Source organism: Anguilla rostrata, chromosome 2 (genome assembly GCF_018555375.3).
Source record: "Anguilla rostrata isolate EN2019 chromosome 2, ASM1855537v3, whole genome shotgun sequence".
NCBI lineage: Eukaryota > Metazoa > Chordata > Actinopteri > Anguilliformes > Anguillidae > Anguilla > Anguilla rostrata.
This window is the reverse complement of record NC_057934.1, coordinates 55,852,576-55,871,032: the sequence shown is the minus strand read 5'-3', so window position 1 is coordinate 55,871,032 and position 18,457 is coordinate 55,852,576. Positions and strand designations below refer to the sequence as shown.

General features: G+C 46.5%; 1 protein-coding gene across 3 annotated transcripts in view; it reads right to left on the bottom strand.

The window, feature by feature from the left end:
• The window catches only part of spata20 (spermatogenesis associated 20), a 30,481-nt gene extending 14,900 nt beyond the window's left edge, over window positions 1-15,581 (bottom strand). The window contains exons 1-15 of one of the 3 annotated variants that reach the window (XM_064323233.1): window positions 14,986-15,581; window positions 12,719-12,862; window positions 12,563-12,627; window positions 12,156-12,310; window positions 11,595-11,738; window positions 11,214-11,415; window positions 10,784-10,914; window positions 10,312-10,416; window positions 9,564-9,638; window positions 8,812-9,024; window positions 8,033-8,225; window positions 6,435-6,603; window positions 2,973-3,181; window positions 795-994; window positions 322-402 (exon numbers count right to left, since the gene is read on the bottom strand). In XM_064323233.1, coding sequence (XP_064179303.1) covers window positions 322-402; window positions 795-994; window positions 2,973-3,181; window positions 6,435-6,603; window positions 8,033-8,225; window positions 8,812-9,024; window positions 9,564-9,638; window positions 10,312-10,416; window positions 10,784-10,914; window positions 11,214-11,415; window positions 11,595-11,738; window positions 12,156-12,310; window positions 12,563-12,627; window positions 12,719-12,862; window positions 14,986-15,179 — 2,280 coding nt within the window. In that variant the 5' untranslated portion in view covers window positions 15,180-15,581. Of the gene's footprint in view, window positions 1-321; window positions 403-794; window positions 995-2,972; window positions 3,182-6,434; window positions 6,604-8,032; window positions 8,226-8,811; window positions 9,025-9,563; window positions 9,639-10,311; window positions 10,417-10,783; window positions 10,915-11,213; window positions 11,416-11,594; window positions 11,739-12,155; window positions 12,311-12,562; window positions 12,628-12,718; window positions 12,863-13,560; window positions 13,585-14,195; window positions 14,401-14,985 lie in introns of those variants that run through there. The other 2 variants (XM_064323234.1, XM_064323235.1) reach the window with 2 other exon arrangements.
• Window positions 15,582-18,457: the final 2,876 nt, after the last annotated feature.

The following is an 18,457-nucleotide window of genomic DNA, read 5'->3' as shown; positions in this document are numbered from 1 at the left end:
AAGAACAAAAAGGAACCGGTAATGACCCTGGCTGTGACTTCGCATATCGCAGCATTTGGAAACCATTTGATATCCATTCGTCTGGGTACCTGCCTGCCGCTTTCATGGAAAGTGAAAGTTATCGCCTAATAATTTTCCCAGGGACCTTGCACCAGGATGGCTGATGGAACAGCGCTTACTGTCGTCTCCGGACACCCCAACTCTCCACACCCCAAGGGGGCCTGGCCCCCACTCGTGACCTCACCCCGCGGTACTCTCCCATCGGCTGGGGAATCAGGACCCCTCCCTCCCCTCCTCACACAGAACACGCAGGGGCCTTACTTTGTGGGGGAGGAAGGCAGAGTTGACGCAGGCGATCAGGCGGGCGGTGTCCTCGGCGTCAGGCTGACCGCAGATAACGATCTGAGGGGGGGGGAAGAGAGGGTCAGTCTGGGGGCTGCCCCCGCGCCGCGGTAACGAGGTGGGCAGGTGGCTCCGCCGGGCCGTCTGACCTCCCCTCAGCCTCCAGCTCGTTACTCCATCCTCCTCAACTGTCTCTCTCCCACAAGAAACAGACCCAACCCTCACCTCCTTTATATGTGTGTACAGGGCACGGTTAGGAACAGAAGTTTGGCGAAAGTGCTTTGAAAAACAGAAAATGTCCTAAAGGTTTGTCCGGACCATAAAAATATTTCTAAAAGTTACTCAGTCCAATCCAGCTGGGCTTGTGTGGCTTCTGAGTGAAATGAGAGAGGTTGTGAGCGAATCGTGTGTTTCGGGTACGGCTGCGGCGGCCATGTTAGAGCGGCGGTTACCTGTTTGAGCGTGAAGTGCAGGGCCATGAGGCCGCGGACCATGTCGGGCAGGGCGATGGGCACCTTGATCAGCCGATCGGAGAAAGCGGCCAGCAGCCGCTGCGAGCGCTGGGCCCACTCCTGCCTGCCCGTGTACTGGGACAGACGCAGCAGGTTCAGAGCGGACACAGAGTTAGCGCTGGGCTCCGCTCCATCCTGGTCTGTGAATGGATGATAGACACCAGCAATGCTATCAGTTACTACCAAAGCAGACCTTTTCCTATGTCTCTGTTACTTTGATTCATATGATGTGCATTGTTTAAGGACTATTTAGCAATGTGAGACAGTGTTCTAGGTAACCCAGTAAAGTTTTCTCCCAGGAAGGATTTATCTGCGCCTAGCAACAGTAAGGGGATCAGCTTCTCCTGCCCTGTGATGTCATCATACTCTAGAACCCATCAGCAATTAGAGCTGTGGGGAAAGCAGGGGCACCTGGGCCATGAGAGGGGCCGCGGTGATGACTGACACAGCCAAGCACTCCCCAATCACAGCTGTGGAGTGTCACTATCCTTACATAGCACCTGCTCACTCACGCACACACTCACGCACACACACACACACACTCACACGTACACAAACATACAGTATATGCACACGCACACACACGTACACACACACGCACACACGCGTACACGTACACACACACACGCACGTACAGTATACGCACACACACACACGTACACACACATACACACATACTCACACAAACATACAGTATACGCACACGCACACACACACACAAAACAAGTACAAACCCATTCGCACATACACACAACACACACAGACACACACAAGCACAAATAGACATGTGCAACAATGTACACAACTGCACATCCACGCATGCATTAGCACAGAACATACAAGTGTGCACACACACACAAAGAAACCAGCAACGTACACCGCTCCCATCCACAAACAGGGACAGGAGGGCATAGAGAAACACAAACATACAGGGAAGGGTGTTCTGTTAAGAAACAGAGATAATTTGTTATTATTTTCCTCCACAGCCACATCATGGGTGTGCAGTGAAAGAGGTTAAACGCTGTGGGGTTTTCGGCAGGGTGTAAAATTGAGAGTGGCGTACAGTTTGGGAGGTAATCCGTCTTCCTGTGACAGACAGAGGGACTGGGTTCTGACACTGCACATTGTGGCACCACTCTTAATGGAGCAAAGCCCTAGTCATGGGCTCAGTGTAATGCTACAGTCAATCTGAAAAGATGAGAAATCTCTCTAATGTCCATTTTAATTTATCAGACGCAACACACACACACACAAAAAAAACAATTTGCTTCTTTCTCCCCATATCTCATTTGTGTCAGAGCCATTTTCACAGAGCCATCAGTCAAAAGCGGGTACAGTGGTGACTCTGAGCGAGTCTCGGCGTGTTGGTTCAGCTCCCGCAGTGAATATATGGAACCGAGCCATTACAGTCGCCGTGACTGTGCTCAGCTCTCCAAAAATTGTTTTTCTCTGCTGCCGGGGAAAAAAACGAAGTGGCGCACACACAAACACTCCCACACACTGACCCCTCTTTTAATGTTTTTGATGCAGAATTTATTCCGACAGGCAGGGAAGATGAGGAATGCTAATCGGCTGACAGGGGCTGAATGGAAGGGGGCCCCAAATCTAGAGATAACAGTTACCCTAGCAGCGGCATTGTGATGTTCCTAAGTCTGCTTGACAAGTCAAATTTGTCACAAAGAGTCTGTGTTTCAGCTTGCGCTACGATTAGACCAGTAGCTCCCAACCCTGTTCCTGAAGGTCTACCGTCCTGTAGGCTTTTGTTTCAAACCTAATTTGGCACAGCTGATTCTACTAATTAGCAGCTCAACAAGATCTCTAGCTGATGAACGAGGTGTGCTTTGTTAGGGTAGGAGTGCAAACCTACAGGACGGTAGATCTCCAGGAACACGGTTGGGAGCGACGGTATTAGAGGGAGGGGAGCAGGACTGAGACACAGTGGGAATCAAGGAGACCAGTAAGACCCAGAGAAGCCCCTCACCCACTGACGCCCGCCCCTCACTCTGACGCCAGCTAACTCCCGCTAACATTCCCTCACTGATTCCTGCCCCTCCCGTTGACGCCCGCTAACTCCTGCTACGGCGAACCCTCACCCCGACGCCCGCCCCTCCCGCTCACCCTCTTTGAGAGCCAGCAGCACGGTGGGGTCGGAGGGGTCGGTGATGAAGTAGCCGCTGCCCTGGCCGTCCCAGAAGAGCACGTCCTGCTGCAGCTGCAGCTCCTCGGCCCACTGCAGCCAGCGGGGGTGCAGCGACGCCTCGTACAAATCCAGCAGGCCGCACACCACAAAGGCATAGTCATCCAGGAACCCTAGGATAGGAGACGCACTGCAGAGAGTGGGGGGGGAGAGAGAGAGAGAGAGAGAGAGAGACAGAGAGAGAGAAAGAGGGAGAGAGAGACAGACCGAGAGAGTGAGAGTCAGAGAGAGAGAGAGAGAGAGAGAGAGCCTGTCATTTTACATAACTACATTATGTATTTGCACAGCAAATGCTCTTAAGCTTAAATGGCTTATACAACATGCGTTTTATCATATTATCCATTTATAATACAGCTGAATGTCAGCTGAAACTATTTAATTTCTGAACCCTGCTGAAACAACAGCAAGGAATGTAATATATATCAGGAGTGACCCATCAGCTCATCAGGACATGAGGCAGCAGCATTCTAGGAAATTCTGCCACCACAAGGGCAAATTGCCCCATGACACAAAACAACTGGTTTCTTCTTCTTATACAAACTAAAATACGTATGATTGCATTAAGTGCTTCATTGTGTTAATCTTCAACAAATTATTAAAAATGACCGTAATGTAAATCACTGACAAGACGAAAACAAGAACTCTTTGAATGTGAATGTAAGAGCCCCTCTATCCACACACTTCCCAGCCTGCTTTGCTGAGTGTGGAGAGACGGACGGATGGTGACAGGGTCAGCGATAGGGGGGCGGTGGGTGAGCTCGGTGACGGGACGGCGGTTTTGATGATGAGCGAGTGATGAGGCAGATGCATCTTCCAGAGCCTAGTTATGCCCTGCAGGCCTGTAGCAGAAGGGGGCCGGACAGCTGGGGGGGGGTTGGGGCAAACACAGGGGCTCTCACCGCTATCTGGCTGCAGTGTAGCCAAAGGGGCTGTCAGATGAACCGGCCTGCTCAGAGCCTCCCACTCCACTATAAAGCTCCACTCGGCAAGCTGCCTTTGTCGCTGTGTGAGTGATGACAGCATGTCTTGGCAGTGCAATGGGAGAAGTTCTCAGTATTGGTGAAAGCACCATGAACCTCCATGTTACTTATCAGTACCCGGGCAACTCAAAAGCATGCGCGCACACACACACACACACACACACAAAAACACACGCGCATACACGCATACATGCAAACACACACACAAACACACACACACACGTACATGCACACGCACACACACATGCACACACACATGCATCACACACAGTCACACACACAACGGAAGCCTGGGATCAATAGAAAGGGATCAGCAAGCCATCAACACTGGAACTACGGGCTTGATGCTGTTGAAAACTGCCTTAGAGATCTTTAGTCCACCAAAGAATGAGTAAAAAGGAAATAACAGGAAGCAGTTCTTAATGAGCCGCTTGATCTTCACCCTTTCCAGGACTCATTTTGTTAGCTGCTATTCAAGCTCTGCCTAACGTGATTTTGTCTTCAGTAATCCGGCCAAAGAGACGCAGTTCTTTAGTGCCCTGGTTTCTCTTACTCTTGAAACATCATCAGGCTGAGAGCAGGTCAGACGGACAAGCCAGCTCTCACCCACCCCTGGCACGCTGCGTTTGCCTGTCACCACTGAAAGTGCTCAGCCATCGATCGTGTGGCAGTGTGCCCTGCAGACACGGGGGTGAGGAGCTGGACATGCCTGCGCGACCCGTCTACACTGCGGAGCTGCTTCCGGCATTACTCACGCCCTGGAGACAAAGGGAAACGCGCTGGGATGTGTGCACATAGCCCTGTTAGCCCTTCTGCGCTGACCCACGCCTCAGGGCAGATTAAACTCCTCCATTTTACTGTGTCCGGTCTGCATAATTCATAACTTTCACATTACGGGCGCTGCTCTTACTACTAACCGCATATCCTCACACAACGCGTCACCCACCCAGGGAAGTTAGGCTACATTTATGTCCTAAAATGATACAGCTTCTTCAGCTTGCATTGAGACAACCCTTCACTTTGTCGAAACTCAAGGTATCAGGTTTTCCGTGGTTCTATGACTTGCGTGCTTTCAGGGTTTCCAGGGTCTTTCGGACCGTCGAGGCCACGTGTCGCGTCTGCGCAGCAAATGTGCACGTTCTCAGAGAGAGAAAGAGCCAAACACTCTCCCTCACCAGCAGGAAACCAAGCACAGCGGCTTCGCAATCAGCAGAGAACAGCAGACTTTCCTATAAATTAATCATCCTCAATCTGGCAAGGTGCTGCTGCTGCTGCCTTGGAATTATTCAATCCAGAAAGGGAAATCCTCCGGTGGCAGATGGGAGAAAATTAAAAGCAGCCTGACGGATTTCTGCTTCGACAACGCAGAGGCCATCGGTGAGACGGCTGTGGGGAAGTTCTGTGAGGAAGTTCTTTGGAGGGAAATCCTAATGGATGCAGTCTCTGCTCTCCTGGTAAGAGGGAAAACCCTGAGGTCCACACATGAGCACTCGGGAGCCGTCTTACGGGTACTCCTGAGAAACGGCGAAAGGTTCACTCTACACATTCACCTGCAACTGCTGATACAGACAGATACCTGAACACTGAAGCAGCACTCTGTGGACTCCTGTACTGTACAGCAAATAACAGCACTTACATAGGTTAGTTTCACCAACTATGTGGCCCTATCTGTCTCCATTAAAACTGGCTAAAAAATAAAAATAAAAAATAGAAATATGACCATTAAATTATTATTATTATTTATTATTCTTTTTAAACCTTTACTTAAACAGGAAAACCTCATTGAGATTAAAAATGGTTAAAATTAAAAAGGGTGTCCTGGCCAAGACAAGGCAAAAGGCATCAAATTACATGTGTATGTGTGTGTGCGTGTGTGTGCGTGTGTGTGTGTGTATGTGTGTGTGTTCCCAGTATTTTTGACTCCCGTGACTTTGGGTATGCATCCTTAATTCCATTACTCCACACTAGCTTATCTGGATAGCGTGTGTATGGACATATGTTCTGCCTACTGAGTGGTGAGACTATTGATATATTTTTTTTTGTATCTGGATGGTTACTTTGTATCAATGCATGGTCTGGTAACAGCACAGAGAGAGAGTGTGCAATGACATATGTTCAGTTCTCCAGATGGTGAGTGGGCATTGATGTATCTATCTTTGGGAATGGTGAGTGTGTAGTGATGCATGGTCTGGTTTCAGCACGAAGAGTGTGTGCACTGACATATGATTTCAGCATAGCAAACGTGTGTATTGATGCATGATCAACTTTCCACATGCTGAGCCCAGGCATCATATTAATACATGGCCTCGTTTCAGCACAGAGCGTATACTGATATATGGCCCAGTGTCAGGTTTCAAAGTGCGCATCAGAGAGAGAAGAGCAGAGCAGAGAGCACTGACTCACATCTGTTCCACCTGCATCTCTTCCCCGCGGTAGCAGGAGTGCAGGAGTCTTTGCCCGGCCTCGTCCCACAGCTGATCCCTCAGGAACTGGGCTGCCTGCTCCGCCCGCTCCACCAGCGCCCTGTCGCCCAGGACGGCGCCCACCCGCGCAAACCCAGAGAGCATCAGTCCTGTGGGGAGGGGACAGCCGTGTGAGCACTGCAGCCACGTGCAGCACAGTGAGGACTGGAGAGTGTAATACAGTACTGAAGAGGACTGTGTGTGTATATACTGTACAATACGATACAGCGCGGACTGTATGTTTAGTACAGTACATCACAGCAGTGAGGACCACAGCGCATAATACAGTACTAAGGAGGAATGTGTGTATATACAATACCATACAGTGAGGACTGTGTGTGTATACAATACCATACAGCAAGTCTAGTGTGTGTCAAGTACAGTACAGCACAGCACAGTGAGGACTGTACCACACTGAAGAGGAATGTGTGTATTTGTTTTGCAGTGCAGTGAAGACTGTGTGTGTACCGGTCAGTGAGCACTGTGTGTGCCTGTGTGTGTGTGCACAGTTGAATGAATTCAGTGTCACATGCTCTATGGCTGTGCAGATATTCAGTCACTCACATCATGTACAGTATGCACATTTCTGTCATACCCTGATAGTCCATGTTGCACACTCAATGGTAAAAGACCCAAGAGAACTTCCTAAACACCTCATCAGAGTGAATATTCTGCAGTGCCTGCGAGTACTTTTCCCACTGCCAAGAAGGGACTCTCAGCTCTGATTAATGTGTAGGGTGAAGAACAGCAACTGCAGGTTGAAGTCTCCCGTTGAAGTGAATTAGGAATGTAATGGAGCACAGCAGGCCCAGGAACACTTCAGTTAAGCAAAGTCTCAGTCTTCTCTTAATTAAGAAATCACTTCATTAATCACTTTCCAAGCGTGTATTAGTCACGCAGGAAGTAAAAGTCCTGTGTACGCCTGTGAAGGAGCTGGAAGACATAGGACTACAGCCAGCGTGCACTCAGAAGAAGACTTCAAAGCTTTTAAAAACTGGCAGCGAGCCTAAAGCACAAAAATGCTCCAGGTGGAGAGGAAATGTTATAATACTGTACTGTGTGATTATCAAAAGCCACAGAAAAAGGATAATTCTTACTAAAGTTATCCCTCCAGAACAACCATCTAGCCTGTCACAGCATTGTGGGCCATGTGTCTTGGTTCACTGCAGTGACATCTAGAGACAGAGGTTCAACAAAAGAAAGTTCTGGAAGGTCAGAGCCTTGGCACAAATTCTTTACACTAACCAGGCCGCCGGCTCTACATACCCATCTTTGAGATTCCTGTCTGTCTACCGCTGAAGCTAGAATGTTCCTTATGAATATGCAAGAAAAGGGGTAGGATGAAGTTAGTGCCACAGAAATTAATGATATACCCTTGAATACACTTCTTCAGGAATGTGCAGGAGCTGTAAAATACCACTGGAGTCTCCTGTTACCATTACACTAGTTAGAGGACAGAAGGAACACCGGTGATGAGCATCTGGTGAGATTAGAGAATCTGTGCCCTTGGATGATTGGTCGTCTCCGCGTATCTCTTACCATTCCAGGAGGACAGCATCTTAGTGTCGAGGTGAGGGGGCGGGCGGCCCTTCCGGACCTGTGCCAGCTTCTCCCTGCCCGCGGCCAGCACCTCCTCGGCCTTCTCCACACTCAGGCCGAACTTAGCGGCGGTAAGCTCCACGGAATAGCGCACGATTAGCACATTCTGCCCCTGTAGCTCCCCATGGGGGTCCTGCACACAGGCAAAGAGAAGCAGATGGAGAGGAGACAAAGAGAAACGTGGGGAGCTCTGATTTCCACGCACAATAACCCTCTGTGCATTCTTACACTGCACATGCACACACACCTGTCCACATAATGACACTCAAGTAGTTTTAAGTGACCCACATCCATATAGCCTATCTGGCACATGAAATAGCAAATCACATAGAATCTAATATTTTCAATTATGATGTGGACCACAGTATTTGTATTTGGTCCTAAATATATGTATATCCAATCTGGCCACTTGTACAATTGTGGGGACAGTGGAAAATGCGCACACACATGCACTCGAGCATGAACACCCACATGTGCACACACGCATACAAACACACACACACACGCATACAAACACACACACACACACACACACACACACACACACACCACGCACACACAACAACACTGACACACACAGCAACAGCACACCACACACACACCACGGTTGCACACACACACACACGCGCATACAAACACATACACACACACCAACGTGCACACACAAACAGACACAAACAGACACACACACACACACACACAAACACACTGCTCTGTACCTGCTCAGGCGCCACGTTGCCTTGCTCCTTCACGCCGTAGTGGTGCATGAAGATGTCTGCCTGCGTGGCCCCTCCTGTGGCCCCCTCCACAGGCTCCCTCAGCAGGCCCCTGGTGTCCCCTGCGGTCCACACACAGAAGGCTCCCTCTTTCTTCTCACTGGACTGGGCTGTGGGGAGCGAGTCTGCGTCCTCTGCGCTGTAGAAGCCCCCCGACTGCAGGGCAACAGAGAGGGAAGACCCTTCACTAACCTCACAAACATCCACATCCAGCTGGCCAGCTCTAGGCCAGCGCCACCAGTCTGTCGCTCTCTACACTCACAACTTTTCACACAGGCAGATCTCCGGGCAACTTAATACAAAGTGACCTCCGTGGAACCCTACAATTTGTTAAAAACATATTATGCAAGAGAACACATATCTATGAAAACAGGTCAATTCTATTTGCTAGTCATCTTTATTATGCGTATAATAGCTTAATAAATCTTGGGAGGGATAATTATTAGGGCGGGTATTACTTTGTGTGTGCTGCTCAATGCTGTTGACCCATTAATCACTTTGAGGGCCCGTCCTGCCCTGCTCCGGTGTACAGAAATGAGTTGACCTCCTCGGGCTGGTTTTAGGAGATTTTTCAGCGCGTGCCTGCCTGCCCGCCCGCCTCCCCCTCCCCCCTCGCCTCTCGTTACGGTGACGGCTGGCGGTGCAGCGTCAGCAGAGCGCGCGGCCAGGTGCTAATGAGCGAGAAGATTGCTCACCTTGTCGCTCAGGTCCCGCGAGACGTAGAGCAGCACGTCCCGGGCCACATCTGCAAAGAACTGCTCCCCCGACACCTACTCCAAACAAAACACAGAAGACCCCTCAACCGCCTGTCTGCAGCCCCCAAACTGCTGAGCCAGGCACAAAGCGTCCATCTACCAGCCTCTGGCTGTTTGCTCTCCTGTTTCCTGCAAAATGCAGGTTACCCTCCATTTTACAGAGAGAATACCCAGGAAGAGGTGACCCATAATCTACAGGTCAGAGAAATATATACCCTGGCGGACGGACTATAATCCTTTAACAGATGTATTACGCATCAAACATCCAATGCACTGTTTGCAGTCCAGTGTGCCAGGCTGACGTGGTTTCACTGTAAGTCTGGCCCAAATAGAGAGTATACTAGTGTAGTCTTAGACTACATTTACCAGGGCTCTTCATAACTGTGGAAAAGCTAAAACAGTTCCTTGGCTGGAAATTGGACCCTTAGAAACACACACACACACAAATATATACACCTAAAGGCAAAAATTGTACATGTACACACACACACAACCATACATACCCCCCCTCCAACCCCCACAGGAACACGCACATCCAAATGAACAGATTGTATATTTGCACATGGGCAGGCACACACACACACACACATGCACACAGGCACAAACACACACACACACACACACAAACACATGCACATACAAACACACACACCCACACACACACACACACACACACGCATGAACGTACCTGATAGGCGGTAATGTAGGCCACTGCCAGCTGAGCCTGGTCGTACAGCATCTTCTCAAAGTGGGGAACGTGCCAGGAGGAGTCTGTGGAGTAGCGGTGGAAGCCCTGAGGGAGGGTGGGACAGGAAAAACGGAGAACAGAGCTCAGGGAAGAGACGTGCCACAGCGATGAGAGACAGGGCCGGTGAAACACAGGAAACAAACAATGTGAGAAAGGAAGAACAGCCGGTGGAGAAGAGGGGCGGGTAACAGGACAGGAGAGGAAGGACATGCACATTCAGCTGAAAGACGTAGGGAATATCTGAAATGTCTCTTTGGTGCAGGTTTAGCCCTGTCTGCTCAGTGAATTTCCTGTATCTTTCCAATTAGAGAAATTATATCTTCCTATCATTAGAGGAGGCCGAAGTAAGAGACATCCAGGGCAGGCGAGGGAAGCGTGGGGCGGGGGAGGGGGTCAGGGTGAGGTGCGCTACCTGCCCCACATGGTCGTGAATGCCCCCGAGCGCCATCATCCGCAGGGTGTGCAGGGACATGCGAAGAGCCTCGGCCCCCTCTGCAGTGGAGTGGTTCGTGGCCCAGAATGTCATGAGGAACATCAGGTTCACTGTGCAAGACAGGCAGCGAGCAGCCCAATCAGGGTGACGAGGAGGAACACAGAGACCCGTGTCTGACAGAACGGTGCACTTCCACGCATTAAACCGTAAACGACTGTGAACAACCATCATGATAAATAAAACTGAGGGAGTTTAATGAGATGTGAGATCAACACCCGAATATGGCATGATAAAAAATGTAATAAATGGAATAAACAAACAAATAAATACATAAATAAATAAGCAGGTTTCAGTGGCAGCCTAGGATCCATGGACAGCTGCACTGAATTCATGTGGAAATTCTGCTGACCTGGAGAGGGGAATTTGGGCATTTCAGTGAAGCCCCCATACTCTTCCTCATATGATTTTGCCAGCTGGATGAAGCACCTCTTGGCGACGGTGATGGCGGGAGGGGGCAAGTCGTCTGCGCTGGCTGCGATGGCGCTGCTTTTCTTCAGCGCTTCGATGACTCGCTCCCCGTTCGACTCCAGAGCGTCCCTGTTACTACGCCACTGCAGGATGTACAGGGAAGCACATCAGCACAAGAGGATGCTAACTCTGCTATGAAAGCACACGCAAATATCCACGTTATCAATTATATTACACGCTTCAAAAGTGCTTCTGACAGAAAATATATTCTTTCTCATTATGACAATTTAACATTCTAAAGCAGACAACCATGCTGTTCTACCTGCTCCATAATGCGCATTAGTATGGTTTTGAACCCTGGCCTGAAACCAGTGTTTCTCGGAGGGAAGTATGTGCCCCCAATGAAAGGTCGAAGTTCAGGGGTGAGCCACACACTCATTGGCCATCCTCCTCCCCCACTGGTCGCCTGGAGAGGGAGACAGCAAATGTTTTTTTGATACATTTCCTCCCCTTGTAAGACTACTTTCGTTTTTTTCTGTTATCATCATCATTTTCAGATTAATGTTTGACTAATTGGCTTCAAATTGCTTGATAAGCTGACGCTTCCCTATGGCTTCAGAAAAAAAGGGCTAATGAAGCAGCACAGCTGCGCCAGAACAGCAAATCTGTTCTGCTTGTGCTCCTCAGAGGTCCATGCTACAGTGACTAAAATGCCACAAGAATTTTATAAAAAATTTTATTTATTTAGTTTGATAACAACTGCGGCCATGACACTGATATAAGGAAAGCAGTGTTATTTTAATCAAAATGGGACTGTGGCCAGAATTTCAAGGACATATGACATCTCAAACCACACAGTAGGAAACCCTAGACAAGGGCGCACCTGCACAAATGTCATGTACACCTTGTCAACATCAGGCCGCTCCTCCCTGTCCACCTTGATACAGACAAAGTTATCGCTGAGTATCTTGCCAATCTCCTCATCCTCAAACGACTCCCTCTCCATGACGTGACACCAGTGACAGGTGGAGTACCCCACTATGAGAGCAGGAGGCACAGCAGAAGGTGTGGAGAGTGAGAGAAAGCCTACATATTTAGGAGGTGTCTTAACACACCAAACCCCAACACGTGCAATGAGGAAGACACACATGACACAGATTAGTGAGTGGAGCAACATCATTTTTTAAAGTATGTAAACAGAAGAATGAAATATTGGGTCTTGTGCATCCCATGGCACACTGGCATCCATGGGGGAGCATTATGATGTAAGACCCAAAAAAAAAAAATCACCTGACAGGAAAATGGGTTTGTCTTCTTTTTTTGCTTTGTCAAATGCCTCCTGTCCCCATGGAAACCTGTGAGACAGGGATAAAAGGCTTAAGTTAAAACATGTGGAACAGGCAGGGGGCTTTCTTGAGACACAAAGTGTCGTCAAAAAGGTCTCACCAGTCCACAGGGTTGTAAGCATGCTGCAGAAGATAGGGAGACCGCTCTTGGGCCAAGCGGTTGCTCTGTTTGGTGGGAGATGCCGGTGGGCTGCTCTTCCCTTCGCCTCCAGATGCCATTCTGAAACTGGCTCTCCAAGTAGTCCTGAAAATAATTAGCAGGCGCAAGCACACCATTAGACGACAAACCAAACTTTATTGAAACTTTTGCTCTTTCCGGTTAATTCCCTAAAAGCGCTCGAGGGCCAATCCATTTCACAATTTCCTAAATATAGGCTATATACAGTGAGCAGTGAGATATTTTCTTGATTTGGCTCTGTACTCCAAATTTTAGATCTGCAATCAAACAATTCACATGTGGTTAAAGTGCTGATTCTCAGCAATTATTAAAGGGTATTTTTATGAACTATGATTTCACCATGTAGAAATTACAGCACTTTTTACACATAGTCCCCCCATTTCAGGGCACCATAATGTCTGGCACAAATAACTACACAGGTGTTTCTGATTAGTCAGGAGTGTTCAATTGCTTCCTAGGTACACATATAGGCTAAGCACTTTATCTAGTCTTGATTCTAGGCTTTTGATTGCTTTTGGCACCTGTTACTGGCATTTTATAACATAAGGACCAGAATTGTGCCAATAAAAGTCAAAGAAGCAATTATGAGGCTGAGAAGAAAGAAATAAAAAAACAGTCAGAGACATAAGCCAAACCATAAGCATACCAAAATCAACTGCTTGGAACATCATTAAGAAGAAAGAGAACACTAGTGAGCTCAGTAATCACAAAGGACTGGGTAGGTTAAGGAAGATCTCAACAATTGATAAGTGACAAATTCTCACCATAATGAAGAAAAGCCCTCAAGCTCCTGTCCAACATATGAGAAACACTCTTCAGCAGGCAGGGGTGGATGTGTCAGTGACTACTGTTCACAGACGACTTCACAAACAGAACTACAGAGGCTACGCTGCAACATGCAATCCACTAATTAGCCACAAAAACAGGATGGCCAGGTTAGTTTGCCAGGAAGTACTTAACAGAGCTTGCAGAGTTCTATAAAAACATACTTTGGACAGACGAGAACAAAGATTCACTTGTATCAGAGTGATGGCAAGAACAAAGTGTGGAGGTCTACATAAAATCCATAGCAGCTCCTTCATCTGTGAAACATGGTGGTGGGGCATGTTATGGTTTGAGCAGGTATAGCTGCCACAGACACTGGCTCACTTGTCTTCGTTGACGATATAACTGCTGATAGCAGCCACAGAATCAATTCTCAACCAAATGACTCCAAACTCATTGGACTATGCTACAGCAAGACAATGATCCCAAACACACTGCTAAAGCAACAAGAGTTTTTCAAAGCCCAAAACAAGAACATTCTTGACAGGGCTAGTCATTCACCAGAGCTGAATCCAACTGGACATGCAATTCTTATTCTGAACAAACATGAGCTGAAGATAGCTGTAGCACAGACCTGACAGAGGACCAGCAGAAGTGAAGATACTCAGCACCTGGTCATTTCAATGGGTCACAGACTTAAACCAGTCATTGCATGAAAAGGATATGCAACAAAGTGCTAAACATTACCACTTTTTTTACGTAACTACATTTACGTAACATGTATATGTCCCAAACGTTATGGTACCCTGAACTGGGGGGACTATGCATACAGTGCTCTAATTTTTACACGGTGAAACCAAATACCATGAAAAATACCCTGTCCCAGTATATACCCACTGTGATTTGCCAAAAGCACTAACTGACTTCTCCTTCTACCAATCACAGTAAAACGGGTGGGGAACACTACGTCACAGGAAGTGCAACGCTGTTCCCCAAAATAATACAATTCATCCGATCTCCTGCAGCTACCTTAGAGCAATTATTTATTCCGTACAACAATTAAATAAAAAATAGTACTGGATAGCAGAAATCATATACAAGGTAGCTAGCGCTAGCTAATGTGTCTTTACTATCTAATAATTAGTTCAATGTTTAACTTGTATCGATATATTGAAAGGAAAGAACGAGTGCCCTTCGCTCGCACACAGACGTTAACGGCTCGTTCTGTCGTATATTTTGGTTAAGTACGAAAGGATAGATCAGTACTGCAGTTTATCGATATAGCTAACGTAACTTTACATATAGCGTTAGTAATCGAAATATTGTTCATTGACTTCACGTGAAATTGTAGCCAGCAGTTACAGCAACTCTAGTGGAACAACCCAATCCTGTTAGTGTTGTTTAATCAACAACGATGTATTTACCTGAGACGACGGCTGTGGAGTGTCCTTAGGCTAAGCACGGAAGGGGGCTTGCGAAGTGCTACAGGTGTGTGTCCAATTGCTCTGTTGTACCCTGATGTTGGCGTCCTTTCTAATCTGAATAGATCGTAAGTAAAGGCGGACTTTATTGTACCTCTGTTAGTTGACTGTGACCGTGTCCAGGCCAGTCTTAACATCGTAATGTGTCCCTGGTGATCTCAGTGCAGGACTGCTGCTGAGTCACTACGACTAGCAAATTTTTGCAAAATGCGTAGTCTTTGGGCACACGCTCTATGACAAGTAATTAACTATGTGGTGCAATAGTTGCAGCACTACAAGAAATAAAGCTGAACTTAATTTCACCTTCTTTGTCAATGCATTAGACTAGAACACCAACGTCTCCCCGCACATACGTAGTGACGTCACTACCTCACTTAAAGTTAAAGCAATATCTTTCCAATATGACACTTGGTTATTGTTCAACATTATACTTGTCAATTGTGTGTGCATATATATATATATATATCCAATACAGGGCGATATTAACCCATAGTTATGTAAAATGCCAATATGTGTTATATAAGTTAGCAGACAGTGGCTTACAAATGAAGGCTCGTTTATAGACAAATTGATGTGTGACAAACCAACAATTAGTATTTTAAACAAAGTAATTACCACTACAGGGCTAACCTATCTTCAAAAACTTATACCTATAACATTACTATCCCAAAAACTCAAGAGGGTCATGGTGCAGACATAGTGCACTCCAGGGGGGAAGGGCCGGGTGCACCGAGGTGGCAAAACATAGAGGTCTGGTTGGCGTGTACAGTCTTATGATATTTTGAAGATACAACAAAGTGGTCCCTATGGCTGTCTGATATGCTAACATAAATGTTAGAATGTTATGCTAGTCGACAGTGGTAGCCAGTGGAAGGAGAGGAGAAGGGGTGTGACATGGCCACGCCTGGGGAGATGGTAGATCTGGCGAGCAGCAGCATTCTGGCTGAGCTGCAGAGGTCTGATGATGGAGGCCTGGAGATCAGCAAAGAGGAATTTATAGAAGTCCAGATAGGAAATGACCAGCACCTGCCCACAGAGTAGAGTTCAGTAGAAGGGGAATAGGAAGATGTGCAGGAAGAATCTGCACGCTAAACGCACTGCCGTGATGTTCTTGGAGAGGGCTATGTTGTATAGTACCATTTTGTGGTTCCTAACAGATGAAGAGCTTGATGCTGCGATGAAGAGAACTTGGTTGGGCAGTTTGACATCTCACTTTTAGCCTTTTGACCGTCTGTGCAACGCTGATATTATAATCTATATTTGCTTTCCATCAAGGACCATATACTGGAAATAACAAAATTCAACCAACTTGCGTGCTCTATCCTATTCATGTTATCTTGTATACAAAATATGTATTTTTACCCAAAAATAAAATCTAATTCAATCCAGTCCATGTCTTCCCTGGAATTCCTCGGGGAGATTCCCTGGAATTTTTCTGTTTAATTTGAATCTAAACAGAACCTTTTTGAATGTTTATTTACCTGTGTGCATTCTCATTAAATAACCTACATACTATATGCACACTGTGATGTATATTGCATTTCTGATTGTAGTTCATTTGTGCATGGCTTTGTACAGTAAAGCTTAACACTGGGAAAGGGTTTGGTACTTACAGGGGTGGCACCAGAAGCAGAGATGTTGGGGAGGGCCTGCTTAATAATGGGATTTTTAGGAGAGCCTTGAGATAGTTGTGTACTCAAAATAATTACAGATGTTGGGGGTAATATTAGAATACTATCACGTCCAACAAGGCCTGCACAGACGTGCCCTCAGGCTTGAATACTCACCACAACAATGTCATATGCCAGAAGGCCAGTCACGCTGCCTGTTCTGTGCTGGATGCAGGCAGACTGGCCGGAGTTCCCGAAGGACTGGGCTGCCGGAGATGAGACTTCCTGTGGTCGTCTGAAAATAAAAGCAGCATTCGAAGAAACAAACTGGCTGTGTGCTTAAAGAGGATGGAATAAATTTCATGTCCAAAGCTTTGAGTGTTCTCTCAATTTTCTGCCTGAAACATGTCAAAGACGACTTGTGGAGGCAGTTGAGACATACACCGAATGCGGCTGGAGAATTATAGCATTGTAAACATACTGCAGGTGGCTCTGCCGCAGTAGGCAGATGGCACCCACAGGATACAGGAGCCAGATGACCTTGAAGGACTGTGAAGGAGTGCCAATGGAGATGATACTGTACCAAAGTAAGCCTCTGCATTGGGAAGGAATAAAGTGCAGGTTTAGTCAGTGGCAGAGTTAAGGAGAAACACATATGGTATGTCATTGTCAAACATGTTTTTTTCTGATGCATAATTTTGTAGTTTGTTTTGATTGGTTACATTTGCCTAAGTGTGATTAAAATGGCTCCTAGAAAAGTATTTCAAGATGTATCAATGTAGATGCACAACAATTTACCAATTATAATTTGCTTCCAAATAAGGCCACAGATTCTAACATCCGGGCACTTCCTTTGAGAACTCATTCAGAATACCTGTGACCATTAACAATTTGGAATGTACCCAAGGGTAGATTGATTGCATCTGACATGCTGTCAGGGTACACAGAACAATAGTCCACTTAATCTTGCAAGGTCTGCTTGGACACGCAGTAACCTCTGCGTATAAAATTGAAGCCGAGTAATCTGCCGTAGCAAGATGGGGCCCTTTCTCTGCAAATGGACCATATTCCCCACCTACTCTTCTACATCACCGCAATAAGGGAACCAGAGGCCTTACAACAGTCCTTTTAGAACTGTTAAGTTTTGTAATTAAGGAAATGGCTTTCCGAAAAGAATGTACGAAGTTATGTATTTCACAGGTTACTCTTAATACCTGCTGATTTTACGCACGTCAAAAGACTTCAAATTATATCAACAATATGGTGAATAAAGTCTTAATATTTGAAAACAATATTTTTCAAACTGTCTTCTGTATACGGTATTTTATTTTCTATTCTCACAACCAATCAAATAACTTGGATCAGTCTGCACAGCTGGGAAAATGAATTTATGATGAAGTGAGCTCAGATCCACATTTAAAATGTGACAGGTGTTATCGTCTTTGTAAACAAGTGCTGTTCTGTTCTCATTCTTGATAAATGGCATGTGTCCAGTTTTTTCTTTTCTTTTTAATACACACTTTATTGACCACTTAAATCCGTTAATTTTATAAAATGTGTAACGTACACAAGACTCAATTTCCATATTGTAAATCTTATAACTATTTCATATTAATAACGTATGATGTAATTTAAAGGTGAGTATTTCCAGGTTTATGAACTAATTAGATTGTTACAGCATTGTTTTATATTGTCAAAATGAATGCTAAAAAATGTGATTAACATGTACAAAGATGTTTATATAATTCATTCCAGAATCTGTACATAAAGGATCGATATGCCAAAGAAACCAAAACACAACACAC